The 23,536-nt window shown below is 39.2% G+C and overlaps 1 protein-coding gene across 2 annotated transcripts in view; it reads right to left on the bottom strand.

Annotated features, from left to right (window-relative positions):
• Nucleotides 1-23,536, bottom strand: part of macrod2 (mono-ADP ribosylhydrolase 2) — a 580,362-nt gene that overhangs the window by 18,509 nt on the left and 538,317 nt on the right. For both annotated transcript variants that reach the window (XM_060871810.1, XM_060871809.1), the window contains 6 exons: nucleotides 13,763-13,816; nucleotides 11,693-11,716; nucleotides 10,502-10,543; nucleotides 8,467-8,529; nucleotides 3,630-3,728; nucleotides 3,131-3,205 (listed from right to left, as the gene is read on the bottom strand). In XM_060871810.1, coding sequence (XP_060727793.1) covers nucleotides 3,131-3,205; nucleotides 3,630-3,728; nucleotides 8,467-8,529; nucleotides 10,502-10,543; nucleotides 11,693-11,716; nucleotides 13,763-13,816 — 357 coding nt within the window. The remainder of the gene's footprint in view (nucleotides 1-3,130; nucleotides 3,206-3,629; nucleotides 3,729-8,466; nucleotides 8,530-10,501; nucleotides 10,544-11,692; nucleotides 11,717-13,762; nucleotides 13,817-23,536) is intronic.

Genomic DNA, 23,536 nt, shown 5'->3' on the forward strand with positions numbered 1-23,536 from the left:
CACAATGGTCAACCCTCGAAAAATGATCTGTGAGCAAATCCAAACCCTCGCAGACCCTCCACACACTTCTACAGGGCTGTATAAAACATTGTAATTGTCATAGCTTACATCCTTTTCATTGCTCTTCACCGCAGAGATGAATTTGTAGAGCATCGCATCGAAGATGAAAAAATCTGACCTTCAGTGAACGCTGTGCTCAGACCTTACTGTGTGCCTGCACTCATCTCATTGTAGATCTCATTTTACGCCAGTTATATGAAAGCCAGTCTAATGACCTCTCCGTGCACAAAAACGTTAAGCAATACTGTAGTAATAATAACTAACAATCTCAAAAGAGATTGTATAATTCTAATTTATTTAATTCTATAAATAATTTACACACACACAGTAATAAATATAGACACACAGTTCTCACTCTTCATGTCAATATTGCACCAGGATTGACGTGATAGACATAAAACACTAAATATCAATAATAATTATACAAATAAGGATTAGGAGCTGTATTTTCCAAGCGATTTATAATTCCCATTATCAATTTAGTCCCAATTTGTTGTTATAATAACATCCGCTCTTCAGGGAAAGCTTTCCCAAACATTTAACAAAGAACAAGTTTGGGTTCTTTGTAATGTTACAGCATACAAAATCATTGTAGACAAACATAGACATGGTGCAAACACAGACATCGCAGCCAGTGACAACAGAGAAGGCAGAGAAATGAAGAAAAATGAATGAATAGAATAAGTCCAAGCAGCATCTTTGTTTTTAAGGCATATGGACAGCTGTGTGTGTGTGTGTGTGTGTGTGTGTGTGTGTGTGTGTGTGTGTGTGTGGCTGGCCTGCTTCCGCTCCTGACTGTTCAAGGTTTCCTCCCACGCATACTTAGCTAGACTTTAGCTCTCTCTCTCTCTCTGTCTCTCTCTCTCTCTCATACACACACACACACACACACACACACATACCCCCTCATACCCACACACCACTCGGTCCTGTCCATCACAGCCTGAACCTGGTAAAAGATTCCCACATTAAAATAACCCATAATTAAGATTCATCCAAGCTCCACGTCTGCACAGCACCTATGTCCAATGTAAATGCTATGAAATATGTGATAAAAAAGCTAAATATAATACAGCCCCAGTGCATCTAATTTATCCCCCAACCCACTGCCTAAAGAAATATGAAGTACAAACAGTGCGAGAGAGAAAGAGTGATAGAGAGAGAGAGAGAGAGAGGGTGGTGGGGGTGGTGGGGTGTTGTGGGGGTGTGTTCTCTAAACAGTAATGTATGATCAGGGCCTGGATGCACTTTATTCAACTCAGTGCGAAGGCCAAGCTCATTTAAAGCCACTGAGGCTGTGGGGCCATTACTTTAAATCTTCACCTGTCTGAGATAGACGCGACTCCGTTTCCAATTCCGCAGCTCTTTCTTTTCTTGCCCATTGCAAAGCTGGATTTATTTACATGTGACTTTGCTATAAAAGAGCTTCGCTTTAATTTGTGTGCTGCAGAGTCATAGTGTGGAGTCTCTGTGTGAAGCACCATTGTTAGCTGGATATAACTGGTTGGTGGACTGGTTGGAGAAATCTCACTCAAACTGCTGCGTTACAAACATGTCACCTATAATAAACCTTACAAAAATTAGTGTACAGTATAACTGACCACATGTCCACGAAAGATCTGCAGTGAAAGACCATCTCTTCTCCCAAGTATAACAAGCCTCTCTTTTGCATGTTTTGTGTCAAATAGATGGCGGTGTCAATGATTTTATTATTAATGGAGTAATGAATTAATTTTGTAGCCTGCAGAAGCAGATGAATACAATACACGCTATGAGCAGGAATTCTGATTGAGGAAGTGGTGACTGATCAGATGGTCATTAGTTCAAATCCAACATTCCTTAATCCTAACTACTTTATTGGATCTTGTGACAGCTGGAGAACTTTTTTATTGCAAGTGTATTTCTTAGAGAATGATAAAAAAACAATTTGCAACACCAACAACCACATGATTATGTCTTACTGTTCAAAATATTATATCGTCGCTGTCAGGCGGAAACCTCGTATGTCCAAATTTGGTCAATTTCATATTTTTTCACATATCGATGCTATTAGTCAGTCCCCACGTGGGTCTGTTATTTTTACAAGTTATTAACCAATCTAAAGTCTTGAAAATAGCTTGAGCGCAAATCTCTGAACTCCATTGGACACCGCAGACTTTACTGAACACTGCTGGCAGCAGCGACGTCTGTGTCCGTACCGTTCTTATCAATGACATCATAATCTCGTATCTCACTGCTCCCAAGTCATAAAGCTTGTATCTCCGATAAAACGTGACTTTGGGAAAATGTTGTGTTAATGTTGGTACACAACAGTATATGATAGCAATATAAGGTATAATAACAACTTTAACGATACAATGTTTAATAACACAAAAAAAATACAGCGTTTTTTTAATTTCCTGAAAAATAACGGTTTTGGAGATACGAGGTTTCCGCCCGACAGTGACGATATAATTCATGCAGTTTCATCAACATGGCCATCATGCTTGCAGTCTAACCAAGCTTTTTTTTTTACATTTTCCAACCACGTCGTCCTTGCTTATTTAAATTTGTATACATTTTTACATCAGTGAGTAAAACTCTTTTTGTTTTTTCAAAACTTTTTTTTGTTGTGTGACAAAAGAGTGTCAGCCAGAATCAAGGGAAAAGGTGTAGAAGACAGTAGTGAGAGCAGCGATGCTTTATGTAGTGGTGAGGTAAAGACATGAGGCAGAGATGGAGGTAGCAGAGATGAGGAGGTTGAGGTTCTCTTTAGGTGTGAAGAGGACGGACAGGATTAGGAACGAGCACGTCAGAGGGACGGCTCAGGTTGGCTGTTTTGGGGACAAGGACAGAGAGACTAGATTGAGATGGTTTGGACATGTACAGAGGAAGGAGATGGTTATATTGGTAGAAGGATGTTGGAGATGGAGCTGCCAGGTAAGAGGTCAAGAGGAAGGACAAAGAGGAGATGTATGGATGTGTTAAATGAGAATGTGAAGGTAACTGGTGCGAGAGAAGAGGATGATTAGGATAGAGTTAGGTGGGAACTGATGAAAAGGAAAAAGCTGATGAAAAGGAAAAACCGTACCTTCGTCATCTTGTTGTTTTGTATCAGCAGGAGCATTCTCAGTCTTCTCTCCAGCACTCTTCTCTTTCTCAACTCCTTGAGTAGAAAAGTACGATTAACAAACTGAAGGATTTGATAAATCCTCCTCACCCCATTCTAATTCAGTCCTCAAACTGTTTTGATCCATAATTCAAACAACCCAACAGTCTCGGCCTATTTTATTAGTCCTTTTAAACCCAGCCGGTCTAAACTGCACGGCCAGCAGGCAGCCAGATTACAGTTATCGTTTTTAATAATGGAGTTTAGAGACAAATTTGAATGCAACTTATGAATAGCAGAGAGATATCTGTGACTCGGTTTGAATGATTTATCAGAAACAAGGCGAGGAGTGTGGCCATGCTTTCATACACACAGCCGTATATAGCGGTGTAACACAAAGCAGACATTGTCCATTTAAATCTGCTCTATGTATTTTGATAGAAAGATTGATGCCTGTGTGTGAAATAAACGGAGAAAGTACCAGCACTGCCACTGTCTTGCTCTGAATCACACTTCTTTTCCTCGTGCTTCTCTTTCTCTTGCTTGGGTTGGCTCTCACCTGCTGACTTCTCATCCACCACTTTAACAAACACACACACACACACACAAACACACACACAACAGAGTTCTCAGACTTTACCAGAATAACATGGTAACGTTTAAAATCTGTACTTAGAATACATGATTTTTCAGTAAAAACCTCACATCCTTCAAAAACAGAATATGTAAAAATATAATATATGATTTAAACTGTATTGATCATATTTTTTTAACAATGAAATGTTTTTCCTCGCCACTGTTGCTTTTTGCTTGTTTATTATGCATTTGAATTGAATCTGCAAAGCTGCTTTGTGTGGATCAGCTGCTTTTGAGCCACGCTTAGGCAGATCAGGGAGAAAAACAAAAAAAAAAAAAAAACACACACACACATTTTTTCCTCACACTCTTACCCATGCTCCTTGCTGTACACAGTCGTTACAGAGCCAACTGGAAGTTTTACTGATCAGAGAACGAGTATAAAATGGCTAAATATTTTCATGCTTGGAATATTTTTCCCTTCGTGTGAGGCGCTCTTGCAAGACCGGTCAGCATGACTTAAAGCTCTGATTTGTCACAATCTGCTACCCCTGGCTAGATTGTCAAGTGTGTGTACGCGCGAGTGAGTGAGTGTGTGTGTGTGTATCCACCATAGCATGAGGTTTTAAGTTTTCGTCATTCAGGGGAAACTCAGTGTGTCTCGTGATGCTCTGGTGACCAGGTATTGACACGGCCGGCCGGCCAGCCAAGCAGCCCAGGGTTTCCTTTGCTCTGAGAAATCTGTTTTCTGCTCTGTCTGAGTGTGGACATCGTCAAATACTAGCAATAATCCTTCAGTATAGTAACGCAGCCAATATTATTATTTTTCTTCTTGCTCTCAGGTCTAAATGACACGGACAAGATCGAACAATATAGTAGTTTAAAAAAAAACCTAACTTCCATGTAATTCTTTGGGAAATTGAATGAAGCCGGAGCAGAACTGATTCATCCTGTTCCACTCTTATGGGTGACTCTGACCCTTATAGAATAGAGTAAATAATATGGGATGATGCACCCTTATGTCAAGCTGTGCATCTAGTGTGACTCAACAGCGAAAAAGAAAACCGACTAGAGAAGTTCTTTTTATAAATCAGGAACAATTCCTTTTCTTAGACCCCTGAACTGACGCAATCTCTTGGGGGGGGGGGGGGGGGGGGGGGGGGGGGGAAGAGAGAGCCCACACGAGAGAGTCGCTACAGGATAGTAAAGCAATAACGTGCTAACTAGCAAACAGACTGGATTGCTAACAACACTGCTAGTTAAAATCTACGTTGTTTACTGTGAATGTTGAGTGCGTCCAAGTTACCGGCTAATTTCTGCCAACATGGCAACACGGTCTATTACCATTCTGAATTTTTTTCTCTTGCTGAAGAAAAAAGAAAGAAAGAAAGAAAGAAAGGGTTATTATATTATCACAAGACATCTGAGCGCATGCTAGTGGCCAGGTTTCTTGTTTACATTTACATTTACGGCATTTAGCAGACACCCTTATCCAGAGTGACTTACAACTGAGCAACTGAGGGTTAAGGGCCTTGCTCAGGGGCCCAGCAGTGGCAGCTTGGTGGACCTGGGGTTCGAACCCATGACCTTCTGATCAGTAGCCCAACACCTTAACCACTGAGCTACCACATCCCCACGTGTGTTAACTGTGTATTAAATGTATAATAAAGAACTCATTGCTCTAGTGGTGCTGTATCGTGGCTGACCCTGTGCTCTGACCCCAACCTCGAAAGTTGGGATATGTGAAAAAAATATTTTTTACTGTGTTGTAAAGTAGATGTGACAAAAATATAAAAAATAAAAAAAATAAAGGTTGCTTCTTCTTCATTGCTTTATCTTCCGTTATGGCATTTTACAAAATAATGCAATAATTATATTATTATTATATCATCGTTGGGTTTTATAATCAAGTCAATTCTGTAGTCTGTATTCTAGCTACTATGTTTTTTTTCTAATATCTGGGGGAAATGAAGATGTTTATCCAAGAGGATCTTTACAAAATTGTGCTGAATTCTTTATACTTAATACATATAAAATAAAATAAGTGAAAAGTCATTATGTATAAACATGTGCAGTGTCTATATGCACTGTCTGTCTATGTTTGTCTGAAAAATGTATGAATACTTATTTTCCTTTAATTTATTGTATTTTAAAATACACAAATGGATTGTGTGGGTTTTTTTTTTCTCCCAGCGAATTCATATACAAGAAAAGATATACACCGAGCATTTAACAGCATAAAATGTTAAATCATTATCATTTAACAGCAATTTGGCTAAATTATAGCCTAATAGTGATTTGTATTCGCTAAAAGCTCAGCTGCTGCTTCTTACTGCTTCAGGGTTTCAGTCAAAAGCCTGAGATTCACAGTTCGTTTTATTCCGAGTGGCACTAAATGCTCTCATAATTGTTTGTCCCTTGTTGACATCTTATAAATTACAAATGACATCTGAGTACAGATGAAAAAGCTGACCTACTACTAAAGTCCACATGTTACACAAGTTAATTTGGGAGAAAGATGAAGCAGCTGGTTCAGTCTAATGCTTTTAATTGCGTTGGGTTTAAGCTTGCTGTGTCTGGCAGAGCGCACACACGTGCACACACACACTATAAATGGGATGCAGGATTCATCTGTGGGGTTCCAGCTAACATCTGCGTGTACTCCTGAGTGGATTATGTGGCGGTGGTGAAGGCCATCCATTTTGCACTGCATGCACACAGGAAAAGGTGAGAAAACATGCAAATGGAAAACATGAAACACACACACACACACACACACACACACACACACAATCTGCTGATGCACTGAGCGGTGCTGTTAATGTTAATGGAGATCACTATGGCATTGTCCAACGCACTCAATCAGTCAGAACATGCACACATCCATCGTAAAAAGAAGAAAACAAACGCATCGATCACATGGAGTAATTACCTGCTGTATTACGTTGTCATGGTGTGATGATTTTAAATTGGGAAGAACTTCCTACAAGCTAACACGTGCTCATTCGTGCAGAGGTCGGGGCGATTGGGGAGGAAGTGTGTTTAGGGCTCAGAGCTTTTCCTGTTGCAAATATCACATGCGTCGCAATACACCCGTCTGGACCGGTCATTACTGGTGCTTAGTTTATACAGATCTGGATCCAGATCCTCTTTTGAACTAATAATTTTGGCATGAGATTCTCGACCAAACAGAACAGACACCAACAAAATTGTGCCTGATGTTAAGAACAAATAAAATACAGCAGCATGGACATATATGTTGGTGAATAACCGTTAGTGTCGTCACAGCTGTATGATGCGGTATGATCATATGGAAAATCAACCAGACCTTGCTTTCAGAATGCTGAGTAAAACACATTTTCATTCATCGCTATACACCAAGTTTCTTGTTTTTTATTGCTGGGACACCACAGAAATGTTCCAAGCTGCTAGCTTGGGATCCTAAATCATAAACCACAGAATCCTCTGTTTCCCAGCACAGGAGACACGACTGCTGGTGTAAGCATGTCACATTACACAAACTCTGAACATTATTGTATATACAGTACCTTAATCAATATATCACAATATATACACACAACTATCCAACCTACCAAATGTGTCACTGCTCATCAGAATTAAACTAAACAGCTATCTTTTTTTTGGCTCAGTGCCACTTATTCCTAGATTCCAGTGTTGTAATGTAACGGAGTACAAATACTTCGTTACTGTACTTAAGTAGAAATTTCTCGTATCTTTACTTTACTTCGCTATTTAAATTTATGTGAACTTTCACTTTTACTCCACTACATTTCCTAGATAAAATGTATACTTTTACTCCGTTATATTTTCACTAAGCATCTTCGTTACTCGTTACTACAAAATAAAATCAGGAGAAATGTGTGTAACTGCAATAAGGGAGGTTTGGCGAATCACTGCTCCTAGATTGCATTACGCACGTCCGCACGCTCTACGGAGAAGCACAGGTACGCGCAGCGTGCACGCGCAGTCAGAGCTGGAGGCGTTTATCTATAACGTTAATCGACTGAAAGCCACAAAGACGGCAACCAAAAGCAGTGAAATGTCACTATTCTTATTACCAGAGTTGTAGCACAAACAAAATATTAATGCAAACAATCCATTCAATACTAAATAAAAATAACATTTATTGATTTGGTCTTTGTCTTGTGAGTATTTTTTTATTAATGACTGCATTCATTGGACACACTGTTTGTAGAGAATGCACACATACATGAACCGATCTGATTCAAGACTGGCATCATTACATCATGCATAAAATTTTGGTGTCCACTTTTGCCATTTTAAATAATACCATAACTCTTGGCTTACTATGTAGTCATATAATATATAATATAAAACTCTTCTTGTTTTAAATTCTCACTGAGGGCTAAAACCCCCTAAAGATGAGACCCTAGAACCGCCCCTGATCTTATGCCTACTGAAAATCACAGAAATTTTACTTTTTACTTTTACTTCAAATACTTAAGTACAGTAAATATCAGAAAATTACTTTTGATACTTAAGTACAGTAAATATCAGATACTTTAAGACTTTTACTTATACTTATAGTAATATTCTAAAAGGTAACTTTCACTTCTACCAAAGTCTTTTTATAGTACGATACTTGTGCTTTTACTCAAGTATTGCTTTCTAGTACTTTATACAACACTGCTAGATTCTAATGACATGATTCATCATTTTATTATTGAAAATATTGGAAATATTGCAGAGGCAAATCTTACCAGGGTCACTTCTTTCTGTAGTTATTTCCTTTGCAGGATTTTCAGCAGCTGAAGTGCAAGTTTCTGAGAGAAACACAGCAAAAATTTCAGATTTTTAGTATTTGAATACGTCTTTAGGGATGTCATGCTGGACCAGGATTGCTTCTGTTAGCTCCGGTAAAGGAGATTTATAATAATACGGCATATAAAGACAGAAACGATCGTGTGCTTGTGATTTTGTGCAAAGTCCATATAATGCATATGACCCAAAGTGTCATGAAAGCATTGTTAGTAAAATGAAATAAATAAAGCACTAACATGAAAGGTACAGTAAGGGCTTCTGCCTTCCATGAACACATGCACATAAATCCTCACAAGTTTTTACAAACTCTAGAGCTCGCACACACACACACACACACACACACAGACACACACAGACCCCTGAACATCATTAAACATAGCATGCAGGTGTTCTATGCTAAATTGAGAACGTGGCTGTTTTAAGATTTGCTGCTTTCCTTTTTATTCTCCCCCTTTTTTTTTTTGTACTCTTACAGTGTAATTACAAAGAGCTCCTGTTTTTGGTCTCGAGCCAAGACGAACATTAGTTTTGCTTCTGCTGGCCAGAAAGCAACTCAAAGCAAAGCAATTGACACTGGAGGAATGGTGACGGTGACACAGCTGTCAGTGGTGGGAGAGTAAAACTAAATCAGAACGGGGAAAAATACAGAAATATAGGCGGCTACTTCAAGGTATGTAAATGTGGAAGTGTAGCACAGTGACGATGGGATCAGCACTCGAGACTCTTGCCTTGGAGTTTGACAGTAATAGCTCCTTCTTATAAGTCAAATGAGGGATGAGGTGTGTGTGTGTTTGTGTGTGTGAGAGAGAGAGAGAGAGAGAGAGAGTGAGATAGAGAGAGTGAGAGAGAAAGAGAGCGAACGTGTGAATGATGAAGTCTAAAGAGTCAGAAGGATGTGTAAGTGTGCAGGTGAAACAGTTGTAAATGAGTGGGATTTTTCTTTTTGTGTGTGTGTGTGTGTGTGTGTTCATGAAACATTAGCTGGAGATGTTCACTCATGTTAGTGTCCCAGACCACGTCTTTTTGATGCAGGAGTGGAGTGAACTCATCAAATCATTCGCCACTATGAAGCTTTTAAGCTGACAAAAATATTTAAATATGAATTCTGTTTGTTCGAATTTAATATTTAATACATTTAATTTTGGGATCTGTTTCTTAGCCCCAAAATTGAAAAGAAAAAAATAAATCCCTGAAATAAATCATTTTTTTCAATGCTGCATGTAACAATATATAAAGTTCATCATCAGATACTTTTGTCATCTTTCAAGTTCCATAGACCTATGTGTGTAGAAGCTCCAATGGGTTGCCAGATTGGGGCTTAAAACCCTGTTTAAGTGTCCATATCTGAATACCTCCTAATCTCTCTTAAAAAGAATCAGTAACACGTTCACTGACATGACTTAAAGTGTAATATATTCAGAATACTTTAAGAATACATATTTTAAACAACGACTATGTGCATACGATGTGTGAGAGAATCTTTTTTTCTTGGTTTCATCTTATTAATTAAGTTTATTGGGTTGGTAAACTTAAGCGAGTTTGTTAACTCCTTGTGCATTGCATCCTGAAAGCAACAGAAATGGTTTGATTTCTGCACATCGAAACACATCAATAATTATATGGACTGATTAAGTAACATGTGTAGGAATAATCTGTGACCATTGAGGGCGTTTTTTGGTAGTTTTTATTGTCTAATTTATTTTTAATAACCACCACCGGGTTGTTTTTCATATTTATTACTGATAAGGTACTTATTTTAATTGTTAGGGGAACAAAGAGATAATTCTCAACTCCCAAATCACACTGAAGGAAATGGGACAAAAAAATGTTAAGGTGCTTTTATTTCTGACCTTAAATACAGAACCAAGTGATCAAATGATCAAAGGTGGAGTTACACCATTATATTACTCTTGAATAGAGCGCATAGAAACACCTAAATACTTTAGAAACACTTAGGGGTAGAAATTATAATACCTTCTTGCTGGCTTGGTGTGTCAAGATGGTCCAGGTCCAGGTCTATAATCAGAAAAGAAAGTCACAAGAAGCACGGTTTCATTAACCAGGTCTGTCCAACAGTGTGTGTGATCCCACCACTGAACTTCGTGGATCAATATCTAATCAGGCTTCCAAGATGGAATTAAAACCCAAAATTCAAAGGAGAAAATTGTTGATAGTGCTGAAACACGCCGTATAATAATTATAAGGCGAGTGTGTAGTGAGGTGAGGTTTGTGTTCGCTTGCACATGCATCGTGTGTTCATGTATCTTCTGCATCGTGTAAATGTTCTACTCTTTAAATACTCTGCTGTTGTTTTTCTTTGCTTGGATTATTTACCTGAATAGAATATAGAAAATTACAAGCCTTTTTTATTTGTTTTCAAGGCAAGTCAGTACAGGTAGAAACAACATTTTTGGCAATATAGATTTTTTCATGCAATCTAAAATGTTTCAGTTGTCTGGATAAATGACATTTATCATTTAAAGGTGAGGTCTCTGTTGTTTGAGAAATGCTTCAGAAAACTGCAAAAAAACAAACAAAAACAAAACAAACGTGTAGCCAATGAGCAGAAAGGGGTGTGTCTTGTCAATATGGGCAAGAGTGTTCAGTGCGCATGTGTGACATTAACAGAAAGCGGTTTTAACATTGACATGGAGGTTAAAAACAAAGAAAGAAAGTGAAGAAAGGCTTACGATAAGGCAAGAAGTAGGACCTGTGTTAATATAGGATCAGCTTTCCAGCACTGAAGAGAGAACTGAAGGAGAGGGAAGGCCTGCGATGGGACACTGAGGTTGCTTTTTTCCTTCTCGATAGGCGAGTAATGTTGGTTTTGCTTTGTTTCACAGAACTAATATATGTCGTCCTTTGCATGATTATGCTTGTGTGTCATTTTTGCTTGTTTGTTTATCTACAATTGTATTGTTCTTCCCTTCAGCTATGATAAAGACACATTTCTTTCCATTAGTTGCCTGGGTTACGTATGTATGTGTGGGGCGGAGCTATCAATACAGGGGTGGGACCCATTTGTGTTTAGGGGCGTGTTTGTTTTGGTGATTTCAAATGTCAACATTGGCTTTCAAACAACGGAGACCCCACCTTTAACATGAATCTAACCTGCTCCAGAAAATTGTGATTCTGAGATCTGAAAATATAACAACATCGACTTACCTCCCTGGCTCAGCATATCAACATCTGAAAAATGGAAAAGGAAAATCGGCATAGTGTCACTGTCAGGGTATCGTCTCTCAGCCCCAGTTAGTTTTAGTTAACTAATTAGCTTAGCTTTCAGTCTAGATTAGATTTGTTATCATCAGTAATAAAGATCGGTGTAACTCTGGTGATGACCAGGTGTTTTTTGTTGTTGTTCTTCTTTAGCTGTAGCTACTGTATGCTGACAGAAAATCAAGAGAACCTGAGGTGCTGGTGTGATGTGACTGTATGCTTCCACAGTTAAAGTGGGACATCAAACAGTGTACTAATGAACACACCAAAAATAGGCCCCATGCTATTTTTAGTTATATTGCACGTTTAAAATTCTGACAACGAAATGATATATTTCTCTTTCATGCTTTTAAAGTGTGTTCAAAAAATGATTCGGACCCCTGCAATTTGACCCCTACGATTTAAATGAAATGAAATTAAAAACCGACTGCAATTTCTTATTGAGATAAGAGTTCAGACGCTTGGCTAAAGGCGCTTTAAACTGAGCTCAGGTGCATACTGTTGGCTCTGATTATACTGAGATGTCAGTAGAACATGACTGGAGTCCACCTGTCCCAAATTCAATAGATTGGACATGATTCAGGCAGGCACACACCTTTGTGTATAAGTTCCCACAATTCACAGTGCAAGTCAGACCCAAATCCAAACTATGAAGTTCAAGGAACTCTCCAAAGACCTCCACGATCAAATTGTGTCGAGACACAGATCTGCCGTTGCTACAGTATAAAAGCGTTTCTAAAGCAATGTTCCCAGAAGCACAGTGGGCTCCATCAAGAAGTTTAGAGCACTGACTGTCTGGCCAAATTCTGTTCCCTGGCTAGAAGAGCCATGGACATGGAGGTTTCCTAGAACCCGAAGGCTATTTTAACAGCACATCAGAAGTGCTCTGCACAGATATTAGAACAAGTCACATGTCACTACCATCAATCAGGTCTTTATGGTAGTGCGACAGTACAGTAACATGAAACAAAATGAAACTGGGGGGCATAGAAGGCTTCGTTATCGTCACATATACGGGGTCGAATCTCAGGGGCAGCTATGATACAGCGTCCCTGGGGCAGGAGGAGCTAAACTCCTTGCTCAATTGCCCAAATGGCTTGTACCCAGACCTTCCATTCAACAACCCAGAGCCATAACCACTTGAGCCACCACTGCCCCAGAAGCCATTTCTGAGTAAAAGTTGTATGGCAAGCATTTAGGAGTCTGAGAGCATGAGGAAAGTTTCTTTGCACTGACGAAACAAACACAGAACTTTTAGGCTGAACGCCAAGCATTACATCTGGAGAAAACTAGGTACTTCTCATCAACTGGTTAATACCATCCCTACGGCAAAGTAGCGCCATGCTGTGCGGTACTTCTCAGCAGCAGTGGTAAGAACTGACTGGAGGATGATTGAAGCCAAATACAGAGAGGTCCTTGAAGAAAACCTGCTCCAGAGTACACACAAACACAGACTGGGGTAAAGGTTCACTTTTTAGTACAAGAGCGTTTCCAATGTGTATAGCCAAGACAAAGCCTCTGAATGTCCTTGAGTCAAAGCCCAGCCAAATGTGAGCTCAATATAACATCTGTGGAGATAGATGACAGTTCACAGATGCTCCCAATTCAATCTGAACGAGCTTGAGAGGATCTGCCAAGGAAGAATAGGAGGTCTGCAAAAGTTGTAGAGCCTACCTAAGAAGTCTCGCTGCTGTATCTGCTGTCATAAATGCTTTATAAAGCACCGATTCAAGGATCTGAAGACTTATCTAAATGACAGATTTTTGGTTTATTAATAGATTCACAAAAATGTCTTGTCATTATGGGTTACGGTCTATAAACCGAGGTCTGAGAAAGACAGTTTAATCCAATTTGAAACAATTTAATGCAAGAAAGTGTGTAAAAACTGAAGAGGTCGGAATATGTTCTGAACCCACCGTATACACAGTTACATATTTTACATTCACTGACAAAAAAAAAACAAAAAAAAAAAGACAAATTATCCTCCTGCCCTTGGAACAAGTTTCCTCAGCTTACCTTTGTCTACCTGGCTGTCCATGTGAACATCATCAGTGTCAGTTTTATCAGCATCTGGGAAAATGAACGAAGGTGAGTGTGAGGGATTAACAGCACAATAACGGCTGGCACAAAAATCACTAAAGACGCTGAGCAAACACACACGTACAACTTGTGCTTGTTATTTCAAAATCGCACGAGTGCCGGAGCACGTCTATTAGATCAATGTTTTTGCAGATCAGACATATATTTCTATATAGATCCATGCAGGGATTACAGCAAGACTTGTTCAAATCTATAGTGATAAAATCATAATTAAAAATGCTGTGCTTAGTAATTGGTTTATTCTTTGCAACTGATGTAATCTTTCCTTGCCTATGCTCTGCGTTTAGACATCGCGGTTGTTTTGGTTGGTAGAAGGATTTGAATTTTTGAAGTGTTCAGCAGCTCATCTGCAGTCCAGGTTATGTCAAGACCATTTCATTTTTTGGCAATGAAAACCTCTTACAGTTGTGACTTTAAATCAATATGACCTGCCGGCCACTGTGATTCATTTGGCTGGTATTTGAGCAGCTCTGCGCTTCTGTACACTTCGGTATTCTGTCTGCTGCAGCCGTCAGTAGGCAAATTGACATAAAGACGAGTGAAGCAGGTCGCTGGCAGCCCAGGTGGTATACTTGAACTCCATTGGCAGGTGGATCAGCCAATGACCAGACTTCATTTAATCAACTTACGTGGTTCAATTTAATGGTTACACAAACACGCAGCAATAAAATAAAATAAAAATAAACCTGTCTAACATTTTGAAGGAGCTCAGCAGCAAATGGTTAAATAAGTGAGACCATTGTGAAACCAGCGAAACCATTTGGATGAGCAGCCGTCTGACAAACGCTTTATCAGGAACGTCTTTCCACCTCTTAATTCTTGCGATTATCCAATAAGCCAAACGTGTGGCAGAGGAATGATGCAAAAAATCAAGCAAAAACAAATCGAGAGCTCTGGGTCGTGCTCATATGAAAGATAAGAATGGACTAAAAAAAAAGCAATCTCAGTGACTTTAACCATGGTGTGGAAGCTGACATCAGATAAACTGGTTTGAGTATTTTATTAACTGCAAATCTCCTGGGATTTCCACACACAACAGACTCTATAATTTACACAGAGGTGCAAAAAAAAAAAAAAACAACAAAAAAAAGCCTCCAATGGTGCGGAGTTCTGTAGGAGGAAGTGTCTTGCTCATGGGAGAGATAAGAAGAGAATGGTCTGGTTTGAACTAATAAAAGTTTGAGCAAATAATCACTTTTTTTTTTTTTTTTTTTACAACTGGTGAGTAGAAAAGCATCTTGGACACGATGAACCTTGAGGTGGACAGGCTACAACAGCAGAAGATCAAATCGGTTTCGTGTCACTCCTTTCAGCCTAAAGCCCTATTCGGACGGGATTAGTTTTACGTGAGGACGTGGAGTAATGCAATTTTACCTCAGGACGTCTGTAATAAAAATTGGCCAATTCGCACGGGACAAGACATCTCAGTAAAACTAGCAGAAGTGGGAGGGGTAACTCGCTTTACGCACCACAGTAACCTCCTTGTCGTCATGTGCGTATGACGTTGCTTCCTGTTAACACGTGCGCAAACAGACAACATGGTGCCTCCATGCTTGCAAAACGCGCCAAAAACTACTTTTAAACAGGAAATGACGGAATTTTACCGTACATATTTACAGCGGGTCTATTCGGACGGGATTAGTATTACCTGAGGTCATTTTTCCAGACCTTTTTACAGAAGGTAAAAGTCACCGTAATCTTTACTGACATTAGCCCTATTCGGACGGGATTAGTTTTACGTGGGGACGTGGGGGTAAAGTAATTATTACCAGAGCTTCTCGGTGATTTTAGTCCCGTCCAAATGTGCCATCTCGGTAATCATTACGGACAGGTAATACTAATCCCATCCGAATAGACCCGCTGTAAATATGTACGGTAAAACTTCTGCTAGTGTTACTGAGATGTCTTGTCCCGTGCGAATTGGCCAATTTATATTACAGACGTCCTGAGGTAAAATTGCATTACTCCACGCCCCCACGTAAAACTAATCCCGTCCGAATAGGGCTACTGTCCGTAATGATTGCAGAGATGGCACATTCGGACGGAACTAAAATCACAGAGAAGCTCTGGTAATAATTATTTTACCCCCAAGTCCCCACGTAAAACTAATCCCGTCCGAATAGGGCTTAAGACATGAATCTACTAAAGCTTACAATGGACACGAGCTCAGTGAAAATGAACAGCTGTAGAATGGAAAAAGACAAGGTGACATTATTCCAATCTTCACTGTCCACTTTCGGTAAGTGTTTTATTTCTTTCTTTAATTATTTACTTATTTATTTATTTTCAGTAACTGCTTTATCCTGGTCAGGGACACGGCGTCATCACGGATGAGGCTTCATAGAGGATGGGACGCTTGTCCATCACAATGCACATATACATATCCACACACTCGTTTACTCCTAGATCCAATTTATTGCCAATTCTCCTACTGGAAATGTTTCTGAGAGGTGAAAAGAAACCGGAGAACCCAGGGGAATCCTGTGCAGACGTGTAGCTCAGTTTATCTCTTGTTAATCCTTGTCTTATCTGCCCATAAAAATGAATCCTGGAACTCTACAGACAATTAAAGACAATGGATTTTTTAACTAGTTATAACTTTTTGCATTTTTTTTTTCTTCTTCTTCTTCTTAGGGCTTAACAGTGCTTTTGGACAGATCTGTAATATATTGTAATTTATGATGATTTATTCAGATTGTTCAGCCTCATGATGATCCTCCTCACTGGCAGTGACAGTTCTTTGGTCCTCATGTTGAGGGTGAACAGCAACAGTCTTTCGATGCAAATGCCAGATGTGGAGTTAAGTTATGCAGCAGAACTAAAACGGCCCGAATACGACAGATGAGAATACAGGAGGCTCTTCTAGCTAAACAGTTTATTCTCTATTCTGTATTATATCACATTCTGTCCTTATCATCACATCATTGTGAGTAGTTGCTTCAGAGGTAGTATTATTCTGAAAAAAAAAAAAATAAAATAATTCACGGTAGATAACTACTTCAGTTTGGATGAGAGAAGACAAAATAGCTCAGGATCACTGTGTGTATTTATTCATATAGACATCTAGGACACTCCCTCGACTCCTGTTCATTAATATCATACTCATTTAGTCTCTCTCTCTCTCTCTCTCTCTCTCTCTCTCTCTCTCTATCTCTCTCTCTCTCTCTCGATGACATTTAGGACAAATTGAGGCAATAAAAGCCATGACACTAATAAGTCTGTGTGCTTTGCCAGCACCATTGCGTAATTGCATAATTGCGTTTTTTTCCCCCCCAACAAGTCAGAGCAAGATTTTATTATAATGATGATTAAAAATGGCAGACCTTATTAAGCCGTAAACACATTGGTTTTTCATCAGCCTTGGCTTCTTTACCCAAATTGGAGGTTGACAATTTTACCTCGTCAATCAAGCCGGACTTGATATTTATTCGGTTTTCAGGCTAGGGAGAGAAATGCAGCTGTAATATGATGGGAGGTCGATCCACTAATAGATAGGTCCTATTAATACACTTAAAAACTGCCAAACAAGGTTTGTCCACACACACGGCTTATTATAACAATATAATTATTCCTGCTCCATGTGGCATCTTCTAAAAATTTGTGCAATATCCCCCCAGAAGAAAAATAATCTCACTTATTCTTTATTTCTTTGCAGGTTAAAGAGCATATTAAACACTCTGTCTTAAAATGAACTCCAAACAACACACCATTACTACCTGGATCAGGTGTGTTATTGTTAAAAACAATGATTAAATAAATGCCACCAGCAGATGGTAGCAGCGTAACAGGGTTCTCAGTCATTCTCATCTATCCAGTGACATCCACGGTTATGTAAATTGTCCATGCTTTCCAAGCACGACCTTTTAACGCCGGAAAAAAGAGAACATTTTAATGCCATGTTTTGAAAACCATAATGTGCCTATGCATTTTTTTTTTCCATCTTGGGGATTTAATAGGGGAAGCTAATAGTGAGAAAATCAGAGGCAGTCTTCACATCGCAGCTGCAGGCAGTCACACTTATCTGACCACAGCAGCACAGAAAATCCAGCACCTGAATTATTCATGAGACATAAAAGAGGAAGAAAAGGTGAGTGACAGTGTCAGGATCAACAGCTGTAGCTCTGCAGACTCCTAGCTCATGCATTACGTTTGTGTGTGTGTGTGTGTGTGTGTGTGTGTGTGTGTGTGTGTGTGTGTGTGTGTGTGGTGGCTAACCATTGGGAGGGAAGGAAGGGAGGAAGGAAGCATCATGTGGTGATAGGCTGAGGAACTTTCAGCTGCCTTAGTTGGAGAATGCAACTACATTTTTAATCCATGTAACAGAAGTGAACTGACATGTGAGCACACATGCACACACACACACACACACACACACACACACACACACTTGCAGTGAGAGTTTTTTCACTCACAGTTCCCCACTATCTCTTCTCTTCTCTTCTTCTCCTCTCTTCTCTCTGTTGGCATGCCCCTTCACTGCTATTCATCTGCTGAATACACAGTTAACAGACTGACCTTAAGCCCTACATCTTGATCTGCTTGTGTATCTGGCTACCTCTTAATCCCCCAAATGCCAAATCATACACAACTTGTGCAATAGCCTTCCCAGTAGGCTTTCCTTTGGATTCCTCTCACTATCTACAACCATCTTTCCCCTCTTGATTTGCTTGTTTTTTTTTTATTTTTTTTGCATCCTCTGGAGCAAAGTGTCTTTTTCAGCTCACAGGCTGCTCATGGATACTGATGTTTGCTGTACATACAGTACCTACACTGCGTATGCGATCCATCGATGCTAATAAACGTTACTTTCCAGGGATGTACAATATGTAAAGCGAATAGCGAGCTCTAGTGTTTCGGCTGCCTGGAAATCTCCGTTCACGTAGTAATGTATATAGCGTTGTAGTTAGCTAGTTCTTTGGATTACTACAGACCGGATCATGGGAAAAAAGAACTTAGACGAAAAGACGGTTTTGTGTTGTTTTCACAAATCATTTACACAATATTCATTCATTCATTCATCTTCTACCGCTTATCCGAACTACCTCGGGTCACGGGGAGCCTGTGCCTATCTCAGGCGTCATCGGGCATCAAGGCAGGATACACCCTGGACGGAGTGCCAACCCATCGCAGGGCACACACACACACACTCATTCACTCACACACTCACACACTATGGACAATTTTCCAGAGATGCCAATCAACCTACCATGCATGTCTTTAGACCGGGGGAGGAAACCGGAGTACCCGGAGGAAACCCCCGATGCACGGGGAGAACATGCAAACTCCACACACACAAGGCGGAGGCGGGAATCGAACCCCCAACCCTGGAGGTGTGAGGTGAACTTTACACAATATTATTTGAGATATTTTCTTTTACCAACTCTTTCTTCCAAGAACGTTTATTTGTCAGTAGTCCTTTCTTTACATCACCGTGAAGTGTATTAACATCATTTACATCCCATACTACAGGGTTTAAGTAGTAGTTTGTTGGTTGGTTTGTTTTTTTCCTAACAGAATATCTGCTTGTCTCTGGTGCCTGGGATACCGATTTGTCCGACACACACAATACACGTTACTATTTTGTAAAATCTGTAAAAAAAAAAACAAAAAAACAACAATATTTGGATTGGAATCAGTATTTAATGGTGCGCACAGATAAACAGCCCTAAAAATAGTTTTATATATGTATGTTATTAATGATAGGGTCACAAAATAACCATTATTTCCAGGTGCACGGTGTCCTCTGGGTGTTCCTATGAAATATGCTAGGCTTTTAAAACAGGGTAGCTTGCTATATAAAGAACAACACCTAATGGCTGCAAATCAGAGGCACAGTAATAAAGTAATCCTCCTTCCATTTAGGTCTATAAACACGCACCAGCAGTAAACAAAGTACTTTTAATACTTGGAGTTTTGGAGTGTTTCAGTTCTAACTGGACTGCAGACTTTTCAGAAGTTATACTGCAAGGCTCGTTCATAACATAACATATTTTCAGGATATATATACTGACGCATCATGTGGCAGGAAACAAACACAATATAAAGAGCCACGACATGACTTATTGTTCCAGATGGTTCCAGTGACGACGTTCTTTAACAGCAGACTCGGGTTCGGACCTGTTTTTGATCCAGTTTGAAAATCTGTTTATTCATATGAAATGCTTTCTTTCACACATCTCCCAACAAGCCTTCTGCGTAACGACTCCGAAAGCAAAAGGCAGATGCTTCATAATTTCAATGAGTCACAGGGTTGACGTGCAGCTAATCGAGTAATGGATCCTGACCTTGCCTCGTGTCTACCACCTTTTTAATCTTTAATTAACATGCTTAAGGATGGAATGGAAAAGGATCCATTCATTCCTGAATATGAAAACGTTGAATATTTACGTGTTTGTCGCTAAGATACTGCGAGGCCTGACATTTCCTTTCACACATCTACAAGAAGCTGATTCCAGACCGGCGAGATGAAGGACCACTTCTCCCCAGAGACAGCACTAATAATGTTTCTTTGTCATTAGCAGCATGCCTAGAAGTCGCTTTGTTCTGACCCCGGTTAGAGCCGAGTCCCTCGGGGAGCGGAAAACACAAAACTTAGCGTACTCGCGTAGCATCAGGCCATGCCTCAATTAATAAGTATAAATAAATCCTACTTTGTCATTTTGTCCTTTTTCTAATTTGAAGCATTAGACTGTTGGCCACCGCTCTAAATTACTGTCAGTACCTCCGACCCCAGAGAGCATGTGTTCTGCACATTTATTCGCTGCTATTTTACGGCACGTAAGGTGTCAGAGTACTACAGGCTAATTAAACGACACCGTTTAATGTAGTGATAATGAAAAATGAATATTAGCTTAGAAGAAAGTTTATATTACAGAGCTGAGCTAAGAGTTGGGCCTCAACACACCACCCCATTGATCAGTAGTAGTCTAATAACTGCAAAGCCTGTCATGTTTTCTTCTTCACTTATAATATGTGTTCATTAATTTGTTCATTATTTTGTAATAAAAATATTAGCGGGAAAAATAGATATGCTTCCTTAAACAAACTGTCCGAGGCATGTTTCTAGTCTAGCCACATTTCTCCATTGGATAAATATTCTAGTAAATTTTTTATTTATTTTTTTTTGGAAACCCTTGAACTTTGGTTCTCTTCCCCACAGGTCAGCCTACAAGCATGAATTCATCTTATCTCCGTTCATTTACTTCTCCACGCTGCCTTTGTTATATCCGATCATTTCTAATTTATCCAGTCAAAGCCGTGCACCAAATTAGTGAAGGCTCTTTCATCCTGAAATGGTGCTTAAACATGCTTATGAGAAATCTCATTAGCTTATTTCAAAGCTTTTAATGATTTTCTGTTACCTTGCTTGCCAGCACAGTCGAACCTCAAAAACTGATTTGACCTTATTTGGGAGGTATAATTAATTTAGGACTATTTCACCAAAAAAGTGAGAGACATATAAATAGACAGAGAAAAAAAAATTACTAGATAATTCAGGTTTTTTTTTTTTTTTTAGACGGATTTAAAAACAAAACTGGCAACCTGTGACGGTTTGTAATGCCTTTGTGGGAGTGTTCTACATTTTGATTGGTCAGAAGGTGTTGATTTATTTTCTAATCAAAGGTTTATACAGTATTAATGTCATTTTTAAAGTAGTTAAGTGATGCACCATGTCATCCAATTCTAACAGCGATCAGCTTTGAATACCTTTTATTTAACAGAGAATGTACGTATATACAAACGTACAGGTTTTCTATATATATATATATATATATATATATATATATATATATATATATATATATATATATATATATATATACATGTACACATATACACAGAGGTGGGTAGTAACGAATCACATTTACTTCGTTACATTTACTTGTATATAACTATATATACATATATACACACTCACCGGCCACTTTATAAGGTACACCTGTCCAACTGGTCGTTAACGTTATATATATATATATATTCATTCGTTCATTCATTTTCTACCGCTTATCTGAACTACCTCGGGTCACGGGGAGCCTGTGCCTATCTCAGGTGTCATTGGGCATCAAGGCAGGATACACCCTGGACGGAGTGCCAACCCATCGCAGGGCACACACACACTCTCATTCACTCACGCAATCACACACTACGGACGATTTTCCAGAGATGCCAATCAACCTACCATGCATGTCTTTGGACTTATATATAACTTTGGCTGTTTACAGCTGATAAAACACAAGCAATTTTAGCACCTCACTTGTTATGAAGATGTTCTACAACACTAAAACTCAGTAAACACAACCGCTTATTAGCCGTTATAAGAAAGGGTGATCCGCAACACTGAATACAACCTTAACCTGTTAAATAATATTACATCATTGGCTTTGTTGTAGAAGATAAATAAATAAAATTTTCTAATCATGACCAAATTGCTGTAGGAAAAAAAAAGCTTTGGGATGGTAACATTAATGTTGCTTTGTGTCACACAACAGCAAACAAATAAACAGTTTTACTTTTGCACATCTTATTAGGTTTAATATATGATTTTATCCAGTCAAGAAACATCCCATTTCCCTACTGGCCCATCAATAATATTCCTCAACAAGACTTTGTGGTGATTTAAGAGAGCTCTTACAGCTAGAGGTGGTGTAAAGAAAAGTGTTAGGTAGAATCTTCTAGAGCAGAGAGATTACTTAATATGATGCTGGGAGGCCTGATAAATTAAACATTATTACACAAATAACGATGTTGGCTTGCGTGATTAAATTTGTAAATCACGTCTAATGTCTGTATTTGAAAGGAAAGTATGGCTTTTATTGGTTGAGCTTAGCCTCCTGGCTGATTTGAAGTATTGGCGCTGTCCACTTGTCTCTTGGTTGAGATAAGTTTTTGCTGGTTATTGCGACAGGATTCTACAGTAGAGCGAATTTCCCTAAAGACACCTATACCATTGACTCTGGACCATTAATGGAGAAAGAAATCCTCTTCTAGCTTTTCTTGCTTGTAGACAAATGAATAGTGTGTCATGCTAACTGCCTACCAGCACCCTCCGGTGTCCAAATCTAATTAACTTTGGTCGGTCTTATTGGGAAAGATAGTAATTGTTTCAGCAGTATGCCAGGAAAGAAGCTGAAAGTGCAGAATTTCAAGGCAAATTTAGAGATTAGCCTTAAGAAACCCTGCACTCACCTTACACTCGTTTGGCCCTGAGTGGTGTTGTGAGGAGGAATGTGGTGGGGATGATTGGAATTGACTTATACACAGGACCTGCTGATTATACGCAATGTCTTAACTGAGGAGAGAAACACATTTTGTCTTTTTTTTTTAGTATTTTAAAATGCATTATGTTTCTTTTCACAGTGATCCAAGTTGTGATGTTGAATCGGTTGAAAACCTTTTCTTCCTATTACGAAAGACCGAGCACAAGACATGTGAACGTTTACATGACGTCGATAATCGACAAGGTCAAGCTGGAAAACATCCAAATGTTATGGTTTAGGCTTCAGTGACGCTTCAGTGACTGTGTCCTAAAGAATAAAAAGAAGATCTTTAAAAAAAAAAATAAAAAAAAGAAAAAGAATGAAAAGTAAAGGAAAAAGAGTAAAAAAAAGAGAGAGAGAAGCCTGATGCACTGCTACAAAAGAGCCTGAATTCCTTGTGAGAATGGCAGCCATTTGTGCTCTTGAACTGGAT

The sequence above is a fragment of the Tachysurus vachellii genome, chromosome 6 (assembly GCF_030014155.1).
Source record: "Tachysurus vachellii isolate PV-2020 chromosome 6, HZAU_Pvac_v1, whole genome shotgun sequence".
NCBI classification, from domain to species: domain Eukaryota; kingdom Metazoa; phylum Chordata; class Actinopteri; order Siluriformes; family Bagridae; genus Tachysurus; species Tachysurus vachellii.